The 19,419-nt window shown below is 38.2% G+C and overlaps 1 protein-coding gene, 2 long non-coding RNA genes and 1 pseudogene across 5 annotated transcripts; 2 read left to right on the forward strand and 2 right to left on the reverse strand.

Annotated features, from left to right (window-relative positions):
* Nucleotides 1-435: 435 nt before the first annotated feature.
* LOC137717682 (cytochrome b561, DM13 and DOMON domain-containing protein At5g54830 pseudogene) lies at nt 436-4,114 on the reverse strand (annotated as a pseudogene). The gene has a single exon (XR_015965475.1). The product of XR_015965475.1 is annotated as a cytochrome b561, DM13 and DOMON domain-containing protein At5g54830 pseudogene (transcript).
* A 691-nt stretch (nt 4,115-4,805) lies between these two features.
* Nucleotides 4,806-7,255, forward strand: LOC148695291 (uncharacterized). Its single transcript, XR_015964989.1, has 5 exons — nt 4,806-4,966; nt 5,061-5,204; nt 5,305-5,467; nt 5,567-5,633; nt 7,016-7,255. It is a non-coding gene; the product is annotated as an uncharacterized LOC148695291 (long non-coding RNA).
* A 1,145-nt stretch (nt 7,256-8,400) lies between these two features.
* Nucleotides 8,401-10,085, reverse strand: LOC137717460 (putative CCR4-associated factor 1 homolog 7). Its single transcript, XM_068456843.2, has 2 exons — nt 9,754-10,085; nt 8,401-9,617 (listed from the first exon to the last, which is right to left on the reverse strand). The coding sequence occupies exon 2, from the start codon at nt 9,442-9,444 to the stop codon at nt 8,623-8,625; it is 822 nt and encodes a 273-aa protein (XP_068312944.2). The 5' UTR covers nt 9,445-9,617; nt 9,754-10,085; the 3' UTR covers nt 8,401-8,622.
* A 3,116-nt stretch (nt 10,086-13,201) lies between these two features.
* Nucleotides 13,202-15,311, forward strand: LOC148695292 (uncharacterized). 2 transcript variants are annotated; one of them, XR_015965185.1, is made up of 4 exons: nt 13,202-13,488; nt 13,578-13,673; nt 13,756-13,824; nt 15,026-15,311. It is a non-coding gene; the product is annotated as an uncharacterized LOC148695292 (long non-coding RNA). The 2 variants fall into 2 exon arrangements; XR_015965184.1 differs by having other exon boundaries at nt 13,204-13,673.
* Nucleotides 15,312-19,419: the final 4,108 nt, after the last annotated feature.

Genomic DNA, 19,419 nt, shown 5'->3' on the forward strand with positions numbered 1-19,419 from the left:
CACCTGTCCAAATATCATATGATTTACAAATTTGATTTAAAGAGTTAGTCTGTTTAGCATTACTTGTCTCAAAAATCTATTAAAAGACACATTTCAACAAGGGGTGGAATCAGTTAGGTTATGGGAATTTCGCCAAAAAAAGCAAGGCTAAATCACTCGTCCAAACATCATATGATTTACAAATTTGATTTAAAGAGTTAGTCTGTTTTGCATTACTTGTCTCGAAAATCTATTAAAAGACACATTTCAACAAGGGGTGGAATCAGTTTGGTTACGGGAATTTCGCCAAAAAATTCCACCCCTTTTCAACCAAAGTAGAATCAAGTTAAGCAGATCGAATCATACACTAAAAATGCACAACAGAAAATTTTCAAATATAGCAGAATCAGGTCCAGCAAAAGAAACAAACTCAAACGTAAGACAAAAGAAACAACATAAGATGAAAAACATCTGATGTATGTCGGAATATATAGACTTAAAAGTGAGTGAAAAACATTAGTCGAACGATACTTTACAAGAAAAGAAATATACCACTTCCATTTTTCCTAAAGCAACTCTTCCTTGTTCTTTCCAAAAGCATGAAAAATACTATCGCAAATCTACGCTAGAAGTCCTAACCTAATGTCCGCCGCAACCCGACTCTGCTCTTGTTTGATAAGAAGGCAACATAATAAAACGATGGGTATGATATTACCTTCCACTGAGTAAAAAGACGTATCAAGTATACAAACTGCATCCCATGGGGTGAATATCCTTCTTCGGGATGAATGCTTAGCCGAATAAGGTGATCAGCGCGAAAACAGGCCTTCGATTCCCCATATGATGTGAGAACACTCTCAAAATTGGTGAAAAAGAGTAATTCTTATCAAAGAACAACACTATCTACCTATCTATCTGTTCAGAGGCTCTAATTGAACTTCCATTCTTCCTGATGTTTGCGAATCTTTCTCTGAGTGTATTCCGTTCGGGCTCAACAGATCAACAGAGTCATCTTCCTCAAGGTTCCCCAGCACCCAATTGCTTCTTCCAAAACTTCTATCCCTCCTTTGTTGTTTTTCACGGTATTCCAGATACAAAACAATCAATGCACCCATCAAGAACCAAATTATCAACGCCCAAGTAAGTCCGTGAACATTTTCAGCATCGTATCTATCTCCTAAATGCTTCATTCCACTGAAAAGTGCTGCAATTCCTAAAACAAAGGCGCATCTCCCACCGATCACATGAAAGTACTCCCAGAGAATCCTTTTAGAGGAAACCTCCTCTCCATGAGCCGGTCTTTTGGGCCTTACGTATGCATTCACAGGTTGTATACAGACCAAAAACAACGCAGCCATCCCAAACTTAACATGTAATGAGCTGACAAAGAAACCCCTAAGCTCAGCAACAGCAAAAAGAACAGCAAGTAGGATGATTGCCAAACCTGAGTACTGCAAGTAAACATGAAGCTTGAACCAACCATCACCCTTAACATGTTTCAAGTATCTAGCCGACAGTATTCCACCAGGAAGCAAGATACCCCAAGCGAGAAACATCATAAATCCATGTACAGCTAATACCGGCTGTAAATCCTGCTCTGCCTCTGCAGAACCACGCATAAGCAGCACCCTAATAGGCCTACTGCTCGTAACAAAATGCATGTTTTGTTCACTTAGATTCTCATCTGTCCATGCAGTACCCATTGCCCAAACAACTTTAAGCGGAGTAGTGGGATCAATTATGTTTTTACACTCCGGTTTATCACTCTTACCACACAACGGTTTCAAAGGACGACTGAACTCGAATGTAATGATGCCATTTTCTGACTTGCACCTCACATAAGTCAAATTCTCAGTTGTTGGATGTATACTCGAAGCATCCCTTCCATCAATCCAATAAGTGTTTACCCGCCCTTTACCAATATTATCAATCCAACCCACATAGGAATAGCTGTTCACCATTCCTCTGCCAAATCCTATTGCCAAAAAACCGCTCTTCTTCTCACCACGAACTGCAATAGATATTGAGTGTTCTGACAATGTCCAAAACAAGGTAACTTGCTGATCATCCAAAACGACACTGTTATTATACATATCAGGCAGACCTCCGTCAACCACCTGCACTTTCCAACCCATTTTCTGCTCATAAAGAGATTGATAGTATACTTGGTCCGGGGTATTCCTATCCGGTGCCCAAACCAATTCCATAGGTTTGGCTTGAACTCCTTGAGCTTCAGGCCCTCCTGCATAAATAGTCTCGGTAGAATTCCTTAGTGTAGCATTCCCACCAAGTGGGTCGGAAGTGATGTACATCGCGACGTCATGCCCTGCTTGTATTGAAAACTTGACGGGCACCCCTCTTTCCACTCTCAACATCGGAGCCTCTTTCTTGTTAATGTACAAAACCTTTGAAGGGTTTGGCGGGTCTGGATAATGTAACGCTGGGCCGGAAGTAACTACGAGCGGGGCCTTGGCATCGGCAATAATCAGATGCTGATCCTCCTTTTCATCTGCATCTAAAGGACCCAAACAGTCATTCACATTTTCAGAAACATTCAGCACCAAATGACCGAAAACCACACTCTTCGGTCCACCATGGTTCTGGGGAAGATAGTACGGCTGAAGAAGATCTGGTGGCCTAATCGGCCCTAATGCCCAAATGACCTTCATCTTCTCCGTATAATTCACCGCCAAATCGTACTTCTTGTCATTGGAAACCAACGGCCTCTGGTACCTAATAAACGACACGGCATCCCTCCTGTGCCCGTAAACCAATTTGGTATTGTTCACCTCGCCACCATTCGGGCCGGACCCTTCGTATCTGGTATCGGGGCAAACCCCCTTCACCTCGCCGTCCTTGTACAAGGTGCACTCACTGTACTTTGTGATGTAAAAATCGTTCACAAACGCCATGCCATCCTCTTTGAACCCCGCGACGGCGACATCAGCTCCGAGCATGAGCTCGGAAGTCGAATTCGGGTTGGCCCACCCGAAAGCCATGTAATTCATGGTCCCGGTGGCGGCCTCCAATCCGATATCGATCAGATTCTCTTCAGCACTCAACGTCCATCGAACCCTATAATTCTTCGACAAAACCTTGCAATTTTCCAGCATAGTCGGCTCAGTATGAATCCGAACACGACCCGTTTCGTTCCCTGAATTGGTTCCACTCGACGGCGACGGGGAAGGAGCCGAACCAGACGACCCGTTTTTGAAATCCCCGAGAATTACGTGCCCGAAGTCAGAGGCGGTGGGGAGGTCCCACACGGCGAGGACTTGGATCTGATCCCAGGTGACATTGTCCTTCAAGCGCACGATAAAGCTGTCGCTTTTGTACGTCTCGTTGAGCTTCTGATCGGAGACGACGAAGCCGGCGGTCAAATTAGTAAAATCAGGGCCGGCGGCGGCCCACCAGTGGACGTCGGAGCCGGGGAGCATGTCGAAATCGGAGACCTTGAAGGAGCAATCATCGATTATCCGAATCGATCCGCGGAGCTGGTGCTGGAGCATTTTGAATTCGGATTCCGAGTTGACGAGGGGGCTGGTTTTGGGGCAATCGGAACTGACCGGATCGGCATGGCAGAGTGCGAGGAGGAGGAGGAGGATGGAGAGAAACCTTAGGAAATTGGGTTTGCGAGGCATGAGGGGTGCGAGATCCGGATCTGATCGGATCTTTGATGGGTTCGTGGGTTTTGGATCCGAATCACTGGTTGTATTGTGTAATGCGTATTCTAAAAACTGAAATTAGAGAGAAGGCGGAGGGAATGATAAAATCACCTGATGGTGCACGGTGGTGATGCTCGCCGTCGATTAGCTCCGCCGTGTGCTTTGGGGGGAGAGAGAGAGAGAGAGCGAGAGAGAGAGAGAGAGAGGAAACGGGGTGACGGAGAAGGAAGAGGAGACCAAGATCGACGTGTGTGCAACTTTTTGAAAAAGCGCTTCGCCACGTTCTCTCAGTCCGGGGCTCGATTGGAATTTTCGTATTTTGGGGAAGAACAATTTTGATTTCAATCTTTTCTTATTGGGATTTTTTAAGTTCGATTTCAATTTCCAATAACCAATTTTTAGATTCTTATTATTTTTGTTTTTGAATTCAAAAACAAGAGCCAGGGTGTTTTTCTCGTTTTTAAAATTTTTGTTTTGCGTTTTTTATGGTAATGTTGGTATTTATCTCGTTCCTCCTACCTGAGGTCAACCTACGCCGGCACAAAATTTAATTCGAGAGAGAATCTTGGTGACAGTTTTGAAGAAGTATAGGAAATGGAAAAACTAATTTTCAACAATATAAAACCTAATTATTTATGGCGATGGTTACCTTATCCAAATGTTGTTCAAATATGCAATTACGTCGGATATCATATTTAAATTATTAATTATCGTGACATAATATGTGTTTATTACATGAAATAATATTAATACGAAAAAAAATTTATGCGTGTCCGCCTATAAAATGTATGAAACATGGGAGGGTATAGTACCAAACAAACGGGATCACATCTCGTACTTAAGATAAAATGCGATAAGACTAACATTAGATCTGAGTGCCAGATTATTCTGAGTATTTATCAAATATACCCAAAAATTAACCCTTAATTTCAAAAATGTCAATTTTTATAAAATATTTCAAATATATCCAAAATTTTACCTAAATAGATACAAGTTGTGACATCCCGTCCCGAGATTATAAAAACGTACGTATGAATTTACCTTTTTACCCCTAGTTCGTTACAATTACGTGTAGTGTTGTGTTGTGTGGTGTTGTAGGACCACACACACACTCACACACTCTCTTACTCTCCCGTGTTTTCCTCTCCCTCTGTCTCTTTTCTGTCACTTCTCTCTCTCTCTCCTGAGCTCCATTCATTCTTCTTCTTCCTTCTGAAAACGTACGGACAACACACACATCACCCAAACCTTGATGGATCGAGGAAACTAAGGACACCATCGAACTCGTGAAGCTCGTACGAGTGCAACCATACCATTTTCAGGTGAGAAATCCTTCGTTTTCATGTCGATTCGAGGTAATCCGATTTAGGTACTATTCATGCAAACTTAAACTAGCGTGTTTTTGGACTTTTGAAGCTTGTAGATGTCTTAGTGAGGTCCCAAGGAGCCTCGGAGTGCTTCGTTGGACGAGTTTGGACGTCGGGAAAGCTTGGTTCAAAGTTGGCCGGAGCTTTCGAGGCTTTTTCCGGCGAATCCACGGTGAGTTAGGGGTCGAGGCAGGTATGGATGTGTTCGTCTCGTCAATACCTTCATTTTGATATATAGTACGTCGAAAATGGTTAAGAAATGAAGAAGTTATGACACTTTGAAGTTTACCCAGAAATTCCGGCAAAACACCCACCGCCGGCGAAACCAGTCCGGCGACGCGAGGAAGAAGACGCGCGCGTGGGCAGCGCGTGAACAGGGCACGTGGGGGCGCGTGAGAGCTCCAAATTGAGTTCTAAAAATTGTCACGCGTTCGTGACGTCGTGTAGATCACCGTGGTATATTCACACACCCAATTTGAGTAACATATGAAAAAGTTATGGACGAATGTTTGTGTGTGCGTTTAATTGATGATTTTTATAATTATTCTTTTATAGGTGAAACTTGTACGGACGACGAATGTAACCAAACTAGGCATGAGGGTTACGACCCGGCTACTTATCAGTGAGTGGGCAGTTATTTTTCAGTATATATATACGTATACTTGACGTATTTCCCAGAAAACGTATTTTAAAAGAAATACGATTTAAGTAACTTATCATGTATGCATCATATTTTAGAATGTGCATTACTATAATTGTGTATATTGTTGCATGGTGCTGAGAAGGCCCAGGTAAGTTACATGTGAGTACATATGATTGATATACCTATAAAATACGTATAATATACATTTGAAATACGTGAGTATATACATTTGATATATGTATGAAATACCTTTGAAATACATTTGATATACGTATGAAATACCTTTGAAATACATTTGATATATGTATGAAATACCTTTGAAATACATTTGATAAACGTACGAAATACATTTGATATACGTATGAAATACCTTTGAAATACATTTGATATACGTACGAAATACATTTGATATACGTATGAAATACGTTTGGAATACGATTGAAATACTATGGAAATACAAATGAAATATGATTGAGATATGATTGGAATATGATTGAGTTATGATTGAAATATGATGAATTATACGATTGTGATATGATTGAAATATGATTGAGATATAATTGAGATGCGATTGTGACATGATCGAGATATGTTTGTGATATGATTGAGATATAATTGAGATACGATTGAGATATTATGCTGATAACGATCATGAGATATGATTGAGATATGAAGAATGATATGATAGAGATGTGATTGAAAGCTCATTTACTTGCACATGTATATAAGTGCTCCCGCCCAGAGGTAGGGGCATAGCCTTCACGTGTATGTTCACCTCCCGCACCGCATGCTCGCCTTGGATCAAAGTTAGGTGCACAGCCTGTCGTATAGACCACTTATGTGGGTTCGACTTGTAGGTGACCTGCGATTTATCGCACAGCTTCACGTGATTGTAGCACTAGAGCATATTATGTTATATACAGTGATGAGTTGCAGACCACGCGAGGTGGTACTGAATGTGTGCAAGATATACATGATGTGATGAGATGATTATGAGCTATATATGCAGCCGAGGGCTGAGTTGATTGTGCTGAGTTAATTATGAGTTATATATGCAGCCGAGGGCTGAGTTGATTAGAATGAAAGAGTATGAGCTATGTTTATAGCCGAATGTTGAATTGATTATATGTTATTCCATCATATTCATATAGAGATGATGAGCATTATGTTATGATACTTGGCATGACATACATTCATATTGTCTAGCATAATTTGAGATATATTACGTATATGAGTATATACTTTATTTCTGGGAAACTATACTTGTTTTACGGCGAGGGGTTAGTATATTCAAAGAGAAAAAAAGGTTCTGAATAAGTTTGTTTTGCTGACCCACTCAACTTTGTTTTGCGCCCCTCCAGGTTTAAGATATCAGAGCTTGGTGGCTACGAGGAATCCAACGGTGTTCTGACAGAATGGACAAAAATTAGGACTCACATTTGGGTGTTTCATCTTAGAAATTGTATCTTTAAAGCTTCCGTACTGTGCAAATGGTTACGTCACTCTCACGTGACGGCCAGCATGCCCTCCTTCGGGACGGGGTGTGTCACAAATACCCTCAAATTTAACCATCAAATAAATTATAGGCGTTTTAGCCAAAATGATTCGTGATATTAACATAACTCCTTAATCTGGTCCTTAACCATTAATGATAATCAATAGTAGTGTTATTGAATTTGTCTATCGTGAATCATTTTAATCTTTATTTGAATTTTTCTATTGTGATCATTTTAGCTTTTTCGTAAAAAATATGTCAATTGCTGTGTTAGTGTGATGATGTGGTGCCACGTGAGTCTCACAAATACAATCATATAACAACATGTGGATTAACTTTGAAAACTATTTTTATATTTAAAACTAAAAATGATATTAGTAAGAAAAAAGGCATTGAAGGCATGATTGAAATTATGCTACTCCCACTTGTGGTAACCGCAGCGGCGCTTAATGTCAATGATGGTGGTGGAGTGTAAAAGCCAAGGTGAAGTTGGACCGGAGCTTAAGGCGACAATAGCTAAAAAGCCTTTAATTTATTTAATTGTTAAATTTAAGAGTATTTGTGTCTATTTAAGTGAAATCTTGGATATATTTGAATTTTTTTTTTATAAAAAATGACAATTTTGAAATTAAGAGTCAATTTTTGGCTATATTTGATAAATACTCCCGGATTCTAGAATGTTTCGATCAAATATGATATAACTAGCATTATTACATATTACTAACGAAACGTGAAAAGGTTGTCTTGTTGATATATACAAAGTCCTCAAATCTTGAGTTGTTTGGAACTTTGGAAGTTAAGATGCCAATCTTAGGCATGAAAATAAAAATCTTCCTTGAAAATGCACCAAGAATATCAACTCAAACACCCAGCGATTACTTAGATGACAAGTAAAAAATAGCACAGCCGACGCCGAGAGTCGATGTTCGAGCTGGTTCCTTTCGCAAGCACGCTGTTTCTGCAGGCTTCTTCCCATTCCTGCCCACTGTCACTAACACTGAAGAAAATGACACGCATGAAACGAAAATGCTTGACAGAACAATCTTCGGCAAATGAAAGGAAAGAATCTCCAACTGCAAGACAACAACACTGTGTACGATAACCATCGCTTAGACAAGAACCACGAACGCTGATGCAGAACTAGTGACGATTGATCGAAAAACAACATCCTGTATATGTGTAAGCAACCAAAGAACTGCAACTTTCAAACAATATGTTACGATGGAGCTCGAAAGTAAATGTAGCGAGGAGAAAGGAAACTTCATAAACTTTTATTGAAACACTAACTGCAATAATATACAAGAAACTCAAAGCTGCAGAGAACCAGTTAAGGTTTCAGTTACAAGCAAAGCAAAGAGCAGAAGTTAAAACTACAACAACAATTCTTTTGCGAAGTGTACAGCGAAACTACGTGTCTCGCACTTAAATAGTCTACAAATATTCATCAATCTTTCGACAACTACTTTCTTTCAATTAGCTACTCTGTCCATTCTCAACGCCGAGACCATACAACACACCGGAATACTTCTCCGCTGAGCCACTGAAGAAAGTATCCCTCAACTTCCTAAATGTACATGCCGTAAGCAGACTGTCGGAGCCTGCTTGATGGCACACACCAACTCGTTCCACTTCCAACAGTTCTGCAAGCTTGTTTAAGCCACCGTGAAGGCTGTTGCAGAACTTCATCAGATGCTTGATATCATACAACACTGGGAAGTAAACCTTGATCAGATTAAAGAACTCCGTCTGGGTGTCAGGCAAACTCCGACAAGTCAACAACTTAAGCAAGTATCCAAAGTCGTACCCACTATGGAACGTAACCCAATACACATTGTCGCTCAATACAAGCCCTGAAGACATCAAAAGCTCACCAAACCGATTCACATCAATCCCCTTCTCATTGTTCTTCTTGAAATCAATCCCACACTGACGCAACAACTCAATCGAATCGCTCGCATATATGTCTTCGCTCACGTTGAACTCGCGAAAGTTAAATTGCCAAATGTACTGGTTCTCGGTCGACAGAGTGGGAAGGTTGCCGTTCTCATCAAAGAAAGTGAGACCCAACTGAATCAATTTCAACATATCAACATTGTCCTTCAGAGTCTTGTAGTTAAACTCATTGATGTTCTTAAAATCCCCCACCGGGCGAAGAACCACGCCCGGAAACTCAGTATCCATAGCCACATACGGATACTTCAAAACAATATCACGAATCAGAGCAAACTCTTCATCGAGATTATCGTTCCACACCTCTCGGATTTCAATCGAATCCCCCTTCGGTAAAATCGACATTTCCAATTTACCAAATCAAGCAACAGAAGGACGAATACTATTAAACCCAGATCTACAAACAGTGCCCAAAGCGTTCCAGAACCCCCGAAAACCAAAACCCCCAACAGGATGCAGCAAATAATTATCAATCAATCAGTCAAAAACCCCAGAACCTGAACTGGATCTTCTCAGATCTGACACAAAAAACAACACGAAAACCATCAAACGACGACGGATTAACAGTACTTAACTGCATACAACAGTACTAGTAAGAACCCTAGAAAGCATATCGATTGGGGAAGAAACTGCGATTGGGGTGAAAGATCTGACCTTTGACTTGTGGAATTGGGGCTGGAGACGAACGGATCTGGGACTTGGAGAAAGTGATTTGGTGTTCTCCGGGCGGATGTTCTACGTCAACGGAGCGGGAGAGGAGAGAGAGAAGGGGGTTGGGGGCGGAAGAACGTGGTTTGGAGATCTTGACTATGGTGGGTTCTTAACGACTCAAGGCAGCCGAAAGAGAAAGTGAAGTCGCCAAGAAATGGATGAAGGTAACAAATCGCTGGAGTTTCGCCTCTCACTCACAATCATTTGAGACGACTGCGTTTTCCCCTTTTTGCTTGTCGAGGATCCAATTTGCCTTTTGTTATATGCTTTACTTTAGCAATGGGACATATGAAGATAATATTTATAGGGCCCATATTTTGTTTCAAGGAAAATTAATGAAAAATTAAAAAAAAAATTTAGTTTTAATTAAAAAAGATCAATAAAGGTGTAGTGAATAATACTAGATAAATATAAAAATGTGGTTTTTCGTTAAAAGTAAATAGTATTGGGAGTATTTCGTTAAAACTCCATTTGTTTTACTACTTAAAATATACAATTATTTGTAGCACAAATCTTTTTTTTTTCCTAAAACAAACGATATTATGTACACTAAGAGGAAGGGGATTTTAGCACAAATCTTATCATGTATCTATATGGTGGGAAGAATCAAGCTTCGCTGCTCGGAGAGAAGTAACGAGTCATGCTGAAATCCAATTATAAATGAATAAGTGCCCAATCATAGTTTTTAATTATTCAAACACATGTCCATTTGTTTGTTTTTCAGCATCACTTATTGCTCTCTTTTAGCAATGAAGTATAGTTCTGGTGGGAATAGGATCTTCAATCCGAATCCTTCAATCTTGTATGTTGAATCGAAAATCGAACGGCCAATAATTAATTAACTTTCTTTCTTGTTTTTTCTTGTCATCTTCATCCCTCTTCTCACTCTCTATGACTCTCTTCTCGTTTATCGGGGAGGACTTGGTTTCAATTTTGGGCAACCGGAGGCCAAAAAACAACGATGCTAGCATGGTGGGTCGACAATCGGAGCCAGCACCCAAGATATGGAAACAAACACTTCCTTGAGTGAGAAGGGCAAGATTTCCAACTATTACTGATATTTTTCCAATAAATTAAGGGTATTTGTACACACGGTGCGTTTTATTGGCCAGTGGCGACTTACGTTTCTTATAGTGCACAGTGCTTTTTTGTTTGTAATACAACGATATTATAGAGTTTCAACTAAATCACACAGTAAGTTAGTCATAGTAAATATGACACGTACCATTGATAGAAATTGAACCATAAATCTTCTTTTTACAAGTGAAAAAGAACAATATTAAACCGTAATTTTATACTAGCTTCCGGAACAATTTTATCTACACAAGGGTCAATATAGTCAAACTTGATAGGCCACCGGCCACCGGAATGACTCAGTCACCCGTCAACTCGTTGAAGTCCCATCTTATTCATCCTCAACCCAAGATTTTTGGACCACCAAATTTTAATAGGGCGACAACGAAATGACTCAAATTAAAATTAAGTGCAAGTTGTGTGTGCAAAATGTAAACTTGTTGGGCTTTTGTTAAAGGTCCACAGCTCGATGTCTTAAATTGGGATAAATTTTTTAATGTGACTAGAATACAGGTAGTATATCACATATTTGATATTTTCATATAATATGAGAAATTATTTTTTAAGTTATTAGATTTTTAACAGACATGTTCTACCATTTATATAATAATATATGATGTATCATCTTGTGGTCCGGTCATATTAAAAAATCTCTCATAAACCGGGACTGTGCGACCAAGTTGAAAGACAAGAACCAAATGAAGCTCGTCCTAACATGGGTCCATGTAGCGAACCCAATTCTGTAGAAGCTGCCACTTGTAACCTTTTTATTATTTTATCACTTTGCAAATTATACATGAACTGTAATTATTTTAATTATTGAATTTAGTGCGTTTATTAAAATATGTATAGCCACTTAATACCACAGTTTAATTTCCACTTGTAAGTTAAAAGTTTTAGGTTTGATTATCGTTAAAGATAAATTTGAACTACATTATTGTTACCTCATTGTGAAGTTAAGCTCATCTCCTTTCCGCTCGTGGATAATATCGTTTGTTAAAAATATATATATGTAAAATAATTCATTCACTCTTTAATTTTTTGTGCAGTTTGCTTACATGTAAATAATTGAACACGTGTATTTAAAAAAAAATTGGGATCAAATACTTAAATATTATATTGACTAACGAACTAGTTAATCTGATTTCATTTCACTACTTCTTCTATTTGTAAGCTTTCTGATTTCTTTCTTTTTTATATTTTTGTTATAAAATATCCTAAATATTAAATACTAAATATTTGTTTCTTTTATCTTACAACGTGGTGTCCTCACATAGCTTTATATAGTTGGATGATTGCTTTGCGAAAGTGATGTGATTTAGATATTCTCTAGCACTTTTATTTAATTAAATGTTGGACTCACTTTCATTTTAGCACGTCTAATTTGATAGGGTGTCCCACCGTCTAAACTAATAAAAAGTTTGAGCTTTGAATTTCAATCAATTCTCATCTCAAATTTTATACTTAGTTTATGTTTGGTGATAATGTTTTGTAAGATGAATTTTAAAATGGTGGCAAAGATGGTGGTTAGGATGAGGGTGGTGTTGACGGTGGTAATAGTAAGGGATGGTGGTGGTACGACAACAATGATGGGTGGTGGTGATCAAGATGGTAGATGTGGTGGGGTCTTGGTTGGTATTAAATGCATTTTGCACGAGCTTTGGTGAAACGAAGAACTGTTTTATAAACGTTAATAAACTATCCTAATTAAGATAGATTTTATCTCGCATGAAGATATTGTCCAAATGATGTCACCATTTCTAATACTTGTGCCAAATTTACCCTCCATTCCTAAATGCATCGCACTTAAAATATAGTTTAAAATGAATAGTGCATGGCTATAATTAAAATTTTTATGGTAGCCGTATTCATCCCCTCCAAACATGTTATACAAATATTAGATTTCGTGATATTTTTTCCTATTATATATGACTTTAATTTTTTTTTTTTTTTAAATCACCAAATCGTATCCAGTAGTTTTTACTTCTAAAAAAAATCCAACAACTAGTTGATGTCATCACAGACATTAGCCACCTTTTGATATGGACCGGTCCAATTCCAAGTATGTGAAACATCATATGGCTTCAAAGTTGAGTATATGTGATAAATGGTGGGCTGCATCACACTTTATCATTGTAACCCTTAGAGCATGTAACAACCCGTCCTGAGATTTACTGAACAAAAAGGGTATTTTTGTATTTTCACAAAGTTTGGGGGGGGGGATATTTTCCTTTTAAAAATTAGTTTTTGGGTCTTAATTGGTGTGCCCAAGGGGCCTACCCCTAATTTGTTTGTCCCCAATCCCCTCTCATTTCTCTCGTCCTCACTCTTCTCTCCCCAAGTTCTCTTTTTCCCTTACTCCTCACAACTCTCTCTCTTTTCTCTATCTCAGTTCTCTCCGTCTCGCAAGTCTCTTCTCTCCCATCTTTCATGGCTAACACCGAGATGGTGCTTTGGAGATGACCACCAGATGCCACCCTCACCTATGGGATGTCCCTCATCCCTCTTATTAGACTCTTTCACTTCAATCTCTCAACTTTGCAACTGCATCACCGCGGCTGAGCCGCCTTGTTCGACGCCGATTATCGATTCCCCTGCATAAGAGTAAGGTTCTAGACCTTTGAATTAATCCTTCCCTCTTCGTTAGTTGTTGACTAAACTTTTGTACACGTTTTAAATGTCAAACCACGAAGAAACCACCTTGGAGACATTTCCCCAGTTTTCCGGCGAGCACCGCCCCTTTCGAGGCAATTTTCGGCCAAACCACGACGAGTTGGCCAGCGTGCAAGGTATTAATCTCTTCGTCTCGCTGAGTACTACAACTTTCCTTTTTGTTTCAGAAGAAGTTATATCCATTTGAATCTTACCCAGTTTCTAGCGACCTCAGTGACTTTTGAAACGTTTTCCAGCCAAACCACGATGAGTTAGACGTCATGAGAGGTACCATTCTCTTCGTCTCATCGAGAACTATGATTTTCGTTTTTTAATCACTTGATTTCGTTAAGTTTTGACAAAGTTATTAACGTTTAAAGTTTGTTCAACTTTCCGGCCGAAATCCAGCCTTCCCTTCCGTTTAGCTTTGGCGAGCAGCAACCACACCAGGCCTTTAGGCCTTTCTTGCCGAGCCCAACCCTTTAACCCTTTGAACTCATCCCAAAACCCTTAACGCTTTTACCTAAAAACCTAAACCCAACCCAATTTCCTATTTCTAAAACTCAACCCAAAATCCTATTTAAGCTAAGGCCCTTGGGCTGATTAAAAGTCGGGCCTTAGGTCCGTTCACCTTAAAGCCCTAAGCCTAATTCCTAAAGCTAAACCCAGCCCACCTAAAACCCTAAGCCCACTTCCCAAAACCCATTTCCTACGCCCACTAACCCATCCTACCTAATTACCTACACCCTAAACCCATATCCCTAAAGCCCAAACCTTTTAAACCCTTAGACCCAAATTGGTCCAACCCAATACCTTTGATCCGGTCTGATCGTTGACTCGGTCAACAGTCAGCATTGACTTTGACTTTAACCCGTCAACTGTCAACGTTGACTTTTTGGGTTGACTTTTCGGGTTTTCATTTGAGACCCTCCTAAGCTAATTTCGACATCTTGTACCCGTTTTTTACGCCCGTTTTTCCAAATTAATTTGTTTGAGTAGAGTTTGACTGAATGTACCCTTTGTGTGAATAGGTGCAATTAGTAACAGTGATTCCATTATTCCTTTTTGGTATGCTTTGCACCAACGGTGTGCGGTGAGCGGACCCCTTCTAAAAATGCATGTTTTAATAATAGAAATGCATACATGAAAAGCATGATTTAACAATTATGTTCTATGAAATGTTTTATGAGATAACATGTTTACTAAGGCTATTTTGAATTATTACTATTTTTTTTATAACTCGTGTTCTTATATAATATTCGATGGCTGACGATATGATATTTAGAACATGTTTAGAACACCTCTTTATAGTATAGATGATAGATGACTTTATACTATGAAGTTGATTTTCCATATATGTATGTTCACTGGTTTTGTACTTACCTAGTGGTCATTTCCGTTACGGGACGTAGGGATAGATTCCGGTCCGTCCCGGGCGACTATTTGGTGTTGGCATAGGGCCTGAAGTGTGTTTCCTTTGGCTATTTAGCACAGGGACGGGGAGCCGGCATGGGGTATGGAGTGTATTTTCCTCTGATATATCAACTTGGTCCACTCATATTTGTTTTGCGCTCCCTTCAGGACTTAGAATCGAGGCATACAATCCCAGCGTCCAGGCACTTCCGTATTGGCATCTTCGAGTCCTCTCGATGTAGGATCCATTCTTTTATTCATTCAATTTTATATTATTTCCTTTAGTATTCTAGTTAGTTGTATGCTCTGAACACGTTCCTTTGGTGCTTATTCTTCATAATTAAATTTATAAGTTTTATTTATTCCTTTTTCTCAGTATTTGCATTCAATAAATGACTTTTGTCACTCTCGGGTGTCGGTTAGCACGTACCTATCCTGGTATTCAGGGAATATAAGGATCAGGGCGTGTCAGAGCATCTCCAAAGGAGATATTAAAATTGCCACGTAAGCATACAACAGTAAAAAATGGCAGCAAACTATCTCCAACCGAGCCTTCAATTTCTTACGCAACGCTGAGTCATTTGAAAGCAAATCCTTTTGCTGTCAAATTTGACAGCATATGTCAAATTTATTAAATGATTTTTTAATAGATTAATATAATATATAATAAATGTTATGTTTTTTCAAATATTTGATTGGTTGCCTTAATGAATGGACTCCACAAAAAAGATAAAAAAAAATATTAAATGACATTTTTATTTAACAAATCAGGTGAAGCAAAATATTGTGCAAAATGTCAAATTGCCACATAAGTCATCAACCGTTATTTTGATGTTCATCACCACAGCAGCAACACGTGCACCAGTCCCTTGAATAATGGTGGATTGAGGCTAGGGATGGGCAACGGTTATGGCAGGCGGGTAACCGCGATTATTTACCCATACTCATTTAAGCTTTTACCCACATAACCGTTTACCCGTTGGGTATTTAACATAAACAAGTATACAATACCCATAACCGTTTATAAACGGTTAACCATACCCATAAACGCATACCCATTTACCCATAACCGTGTACCCGTTTACCTTTTTTTTTTTTTTACCCGTCTACCTTTTTTTTTAACAACTTTAAAATTAAAAAGAAATTTGTAATAATTTTCTTTTTTCTAAGTATTAAATACCGTTATAAGTACATTTAACATGTATTTTTATATTAACGGCAAAATTATTTATGAATATATGCGATGTCTCCTAATTATTTGACGATCAATCTATTATAAGAATCATGCATGGTTGTAGGTTAATTAATATTCTTGTATACATATATATATATATATATATATTTATATATGTAAGTACACTTCAGTCCGCTAATAGGCTAATTTGATAAATATTTCGATTTTTATTTAGAAACATATGTTCATCAATCCAAGCCATTTAATCGATTTCTAATTCTGGGGTCAAATATTTATTGAAAACTCGAGGCCAATTAAATAAATAAATATATATAGGTACGCATCATCGAATAATAACATGTTTTTAAATGTTTAAGGTAATCATTATCTTGAATTGGTTAAAGCTCCAAAAGACTCCAAAGCAAAACTGTCGAACACTAATACTTTAGCATATTCAATCACATATATTAAATATTAGTCCGTTCTATCAACTATATTTTTCTCTCAAGTGAGGCATATATATATATATATATATATATATCTATATATATATATTATATTATATGGCCCTTTATAACCAAATATATCTCGGGATACTAAACCTAGTTAGAAACTAATTTTTTTTTTTTTTAGTTTTACATATATTAAAATAAACCATTAAATGGGTATCCGTTTATAACCGTGAGTAATACCCATAACGCCCATTTAAATTTCACGGGTAAATGGTTATACCCATAACTATTTATTTATCTAAACGGTTACCCACAACCGTAACCGTCAAATTTAAATGGGCAGATAACCGCTGTTACCCATAACCAATGGGTATTTGCCTATCCCTAGTGAGGATCCTCCTGACCAAGCCCATCGGGCCGTTGAAATTTTATCCAACGGCTATCTACAATTATTATAACTTTTAAAGGGGCATTTTGTTTGCAACCGTTGGATAAAATTTCAACGGCCCGATGAGTTTGGTCAAGAGGATCCTTACCCTTTGCTCAGGAGAGGATCCTGATCCGTATGTTTTGATATGGGTCTAATGTATTGCACATTCATAGGTACGGTCTAATAAGTAAAGCAATTAAAGTGTCCATAATTTGAAAACAAAATTGCACCGACTGTCATTGAATGTTTTATCATGACTCTTCCAGAATTAACATGGAACTTTAAGTTACACATCAAATCTCATCATTTCATAAAAAACTCTCATCATTTTTAGTGTAAAATATATCGTTGTATTAAAAAAATAATAAAAAAAAGGTTACTTATCAAATCTCGTCGTTTCATCAAAAACTCTATTCGACTCCTGTTTTGAATTTTCCTCGCGATTCCTGCACATTAGTATCCAAATTTGAATTTGAATTTGCAAGAAGCTATGAGAACTACAAGTAATTTTACATGTTTTCGTTGAGTCGTTTACAACAGTAAGCTTCATTTTTGCTAGTATTTGTTACATGATTTGCAAGCATTATACATTGATTGTCTTACGTAAGTAATTGCTCTAGAGACTTTTGACATTGATTGTGTTAGCTTCGGGGGCTTTTAACATTACCAAGATGTAGGATTACATCTTACTGTTATAATCATGTAAAATTACTTATTCTACCATGATAGGTAGTTTAGCTTGTACAAGTACTTATATGGCAGATAGTTTAGCTTGTACAAGTACTTATATGACGGGTAGTTTAGCTTGTACAAGTACTTATATGGCAAATAGTTTAGACTATAAAAGTACTTATATAATAGGTAGTTTAGATTATAAAAGATCAGTTGAAATCTAAGTTTATGCCGACTAATATTAAAATATGATAGGTAGTTTAGCTTGTACAAGTACTTATATGACATGTAGTTTAGACTATAAAAGTACTTATATGATAGGTAGTTTAGATTGTAAAAGATCAGATGAAATCTGGGTTTATGCTGACTAATAGGGTACCTGAGTTTAAAAAAAAAATAGAAAAATAATATAACTAATAGTGAGGCCCCCCCCAAGAGATTTATAGGTGTTCGAAATTTTGGAAATGTCCTAAATTAATTTTAGGAAACATGTGATGCGAATAGAATGACTCTAACTTTGGCTTATAATACTCAGTTTTTTGTGAAAAAAAAATTGAAATTTTTAGCTTTAAGAAATATTTTCCGCTGGAGTTAAGGAAAATATTGCAAAACCTTTGTGTCACATCTCAGCCCGGGCCGGACCACTTTCCCGCCCCGACTCCATCATAGCACGATATTGTCCACTTTGGACCCCCAGCGCACCCTTAGGGTTTTGTTCTGGGAATTCACAAGAGAACTTCCGAGTGGGTCACCCATCATGGGAGTGCTCTCGCACGCTACTCGCTTAACTTCGGAGTTCCGATGGAACCCGAAGCTAGTGAGCTCCCAAAAGGCCTCGTGCTAGGTAGGGATGAGAATATACATATAAGGATCACTCCCCTCGGCGATGTGGGATCTTATAATCTGCCCCCCTTAGGGGCCCGACGTCCTCGTCGGCACACCATGGCCAGGGTTAAGCTCCGATACCAAATTGTCACATCCTCGCCCAGGCTGGACCACTTTCCGGGCCGACTCCACCATAACATGATATTGTCCGCTTTGGGCCCCCATCACACCCTCACGGTTTTGTTTTTGGGAACTCACACGAGAACTTCCCAGTGGGTCACCCATCATGCGAGTGCTCTTGCGCGCTACTCGCTTAACTTCGGAGTTCCGATGGAACCCGAAGCCAGTGAGCTCCCAAAAAGCCTCGTGCTAGGTATGGATGAGAATATACATATAAGGATCACTCCCCTGGATGATGTGGGATCTTACACTTTGGATGTGATCATACTGATTATTAGATCCTGAAACCATTTTTTATTGATTCTTAAAGTGAGAAAATAGAAAAATATCTTTAAATTTATGTTTTAAATCATTGATTACAAGTGTTTAAAAATGAATTATAATATATTTTGCACAAAAAAAATATATTTTGAAAAAAACGAATATGATAACTTGTTATTATGGTAAGAGAAATAAAAGAAACGCTAACAAAATAAAAAAAACTGAAAAAAAAAATTGAAAAGGGATGGATCGGTACTAATATAGCGATTTGTTCCGTTATCAGTCGCTATCTTTTTAGCGATTACACTCAAAGAGAATTGCTCTCAAAGTACCGATCATATCTTTTTTTTTCTTTTTTTTTCTTTTTCCATTGAATAGCTATAGTAGAGTAAAATAGTAACCACAATGCAAAATATCAACCTAACAACAAAAAGTGCTGACATATGGAGTCCTATTCATGGACCTAAATAAAAGAA

The sequence above is a fragment of the Pyrus communis genome, chromosome 8, assembly GCF_041283825.1.
Source record: "Pyrus communis isolate YQ-2024b chromosome 8, ASM4128382v1, whole genome shotgun sequence".
In the NCBI taxonomy this organism is placed as follows: domain Eukaryota; kingdom Viridiplantae; phylum Streptophyta; class Magnoliopsida; order Rosales; family Rosaceae; genus Pyrus; species Pyrus communis.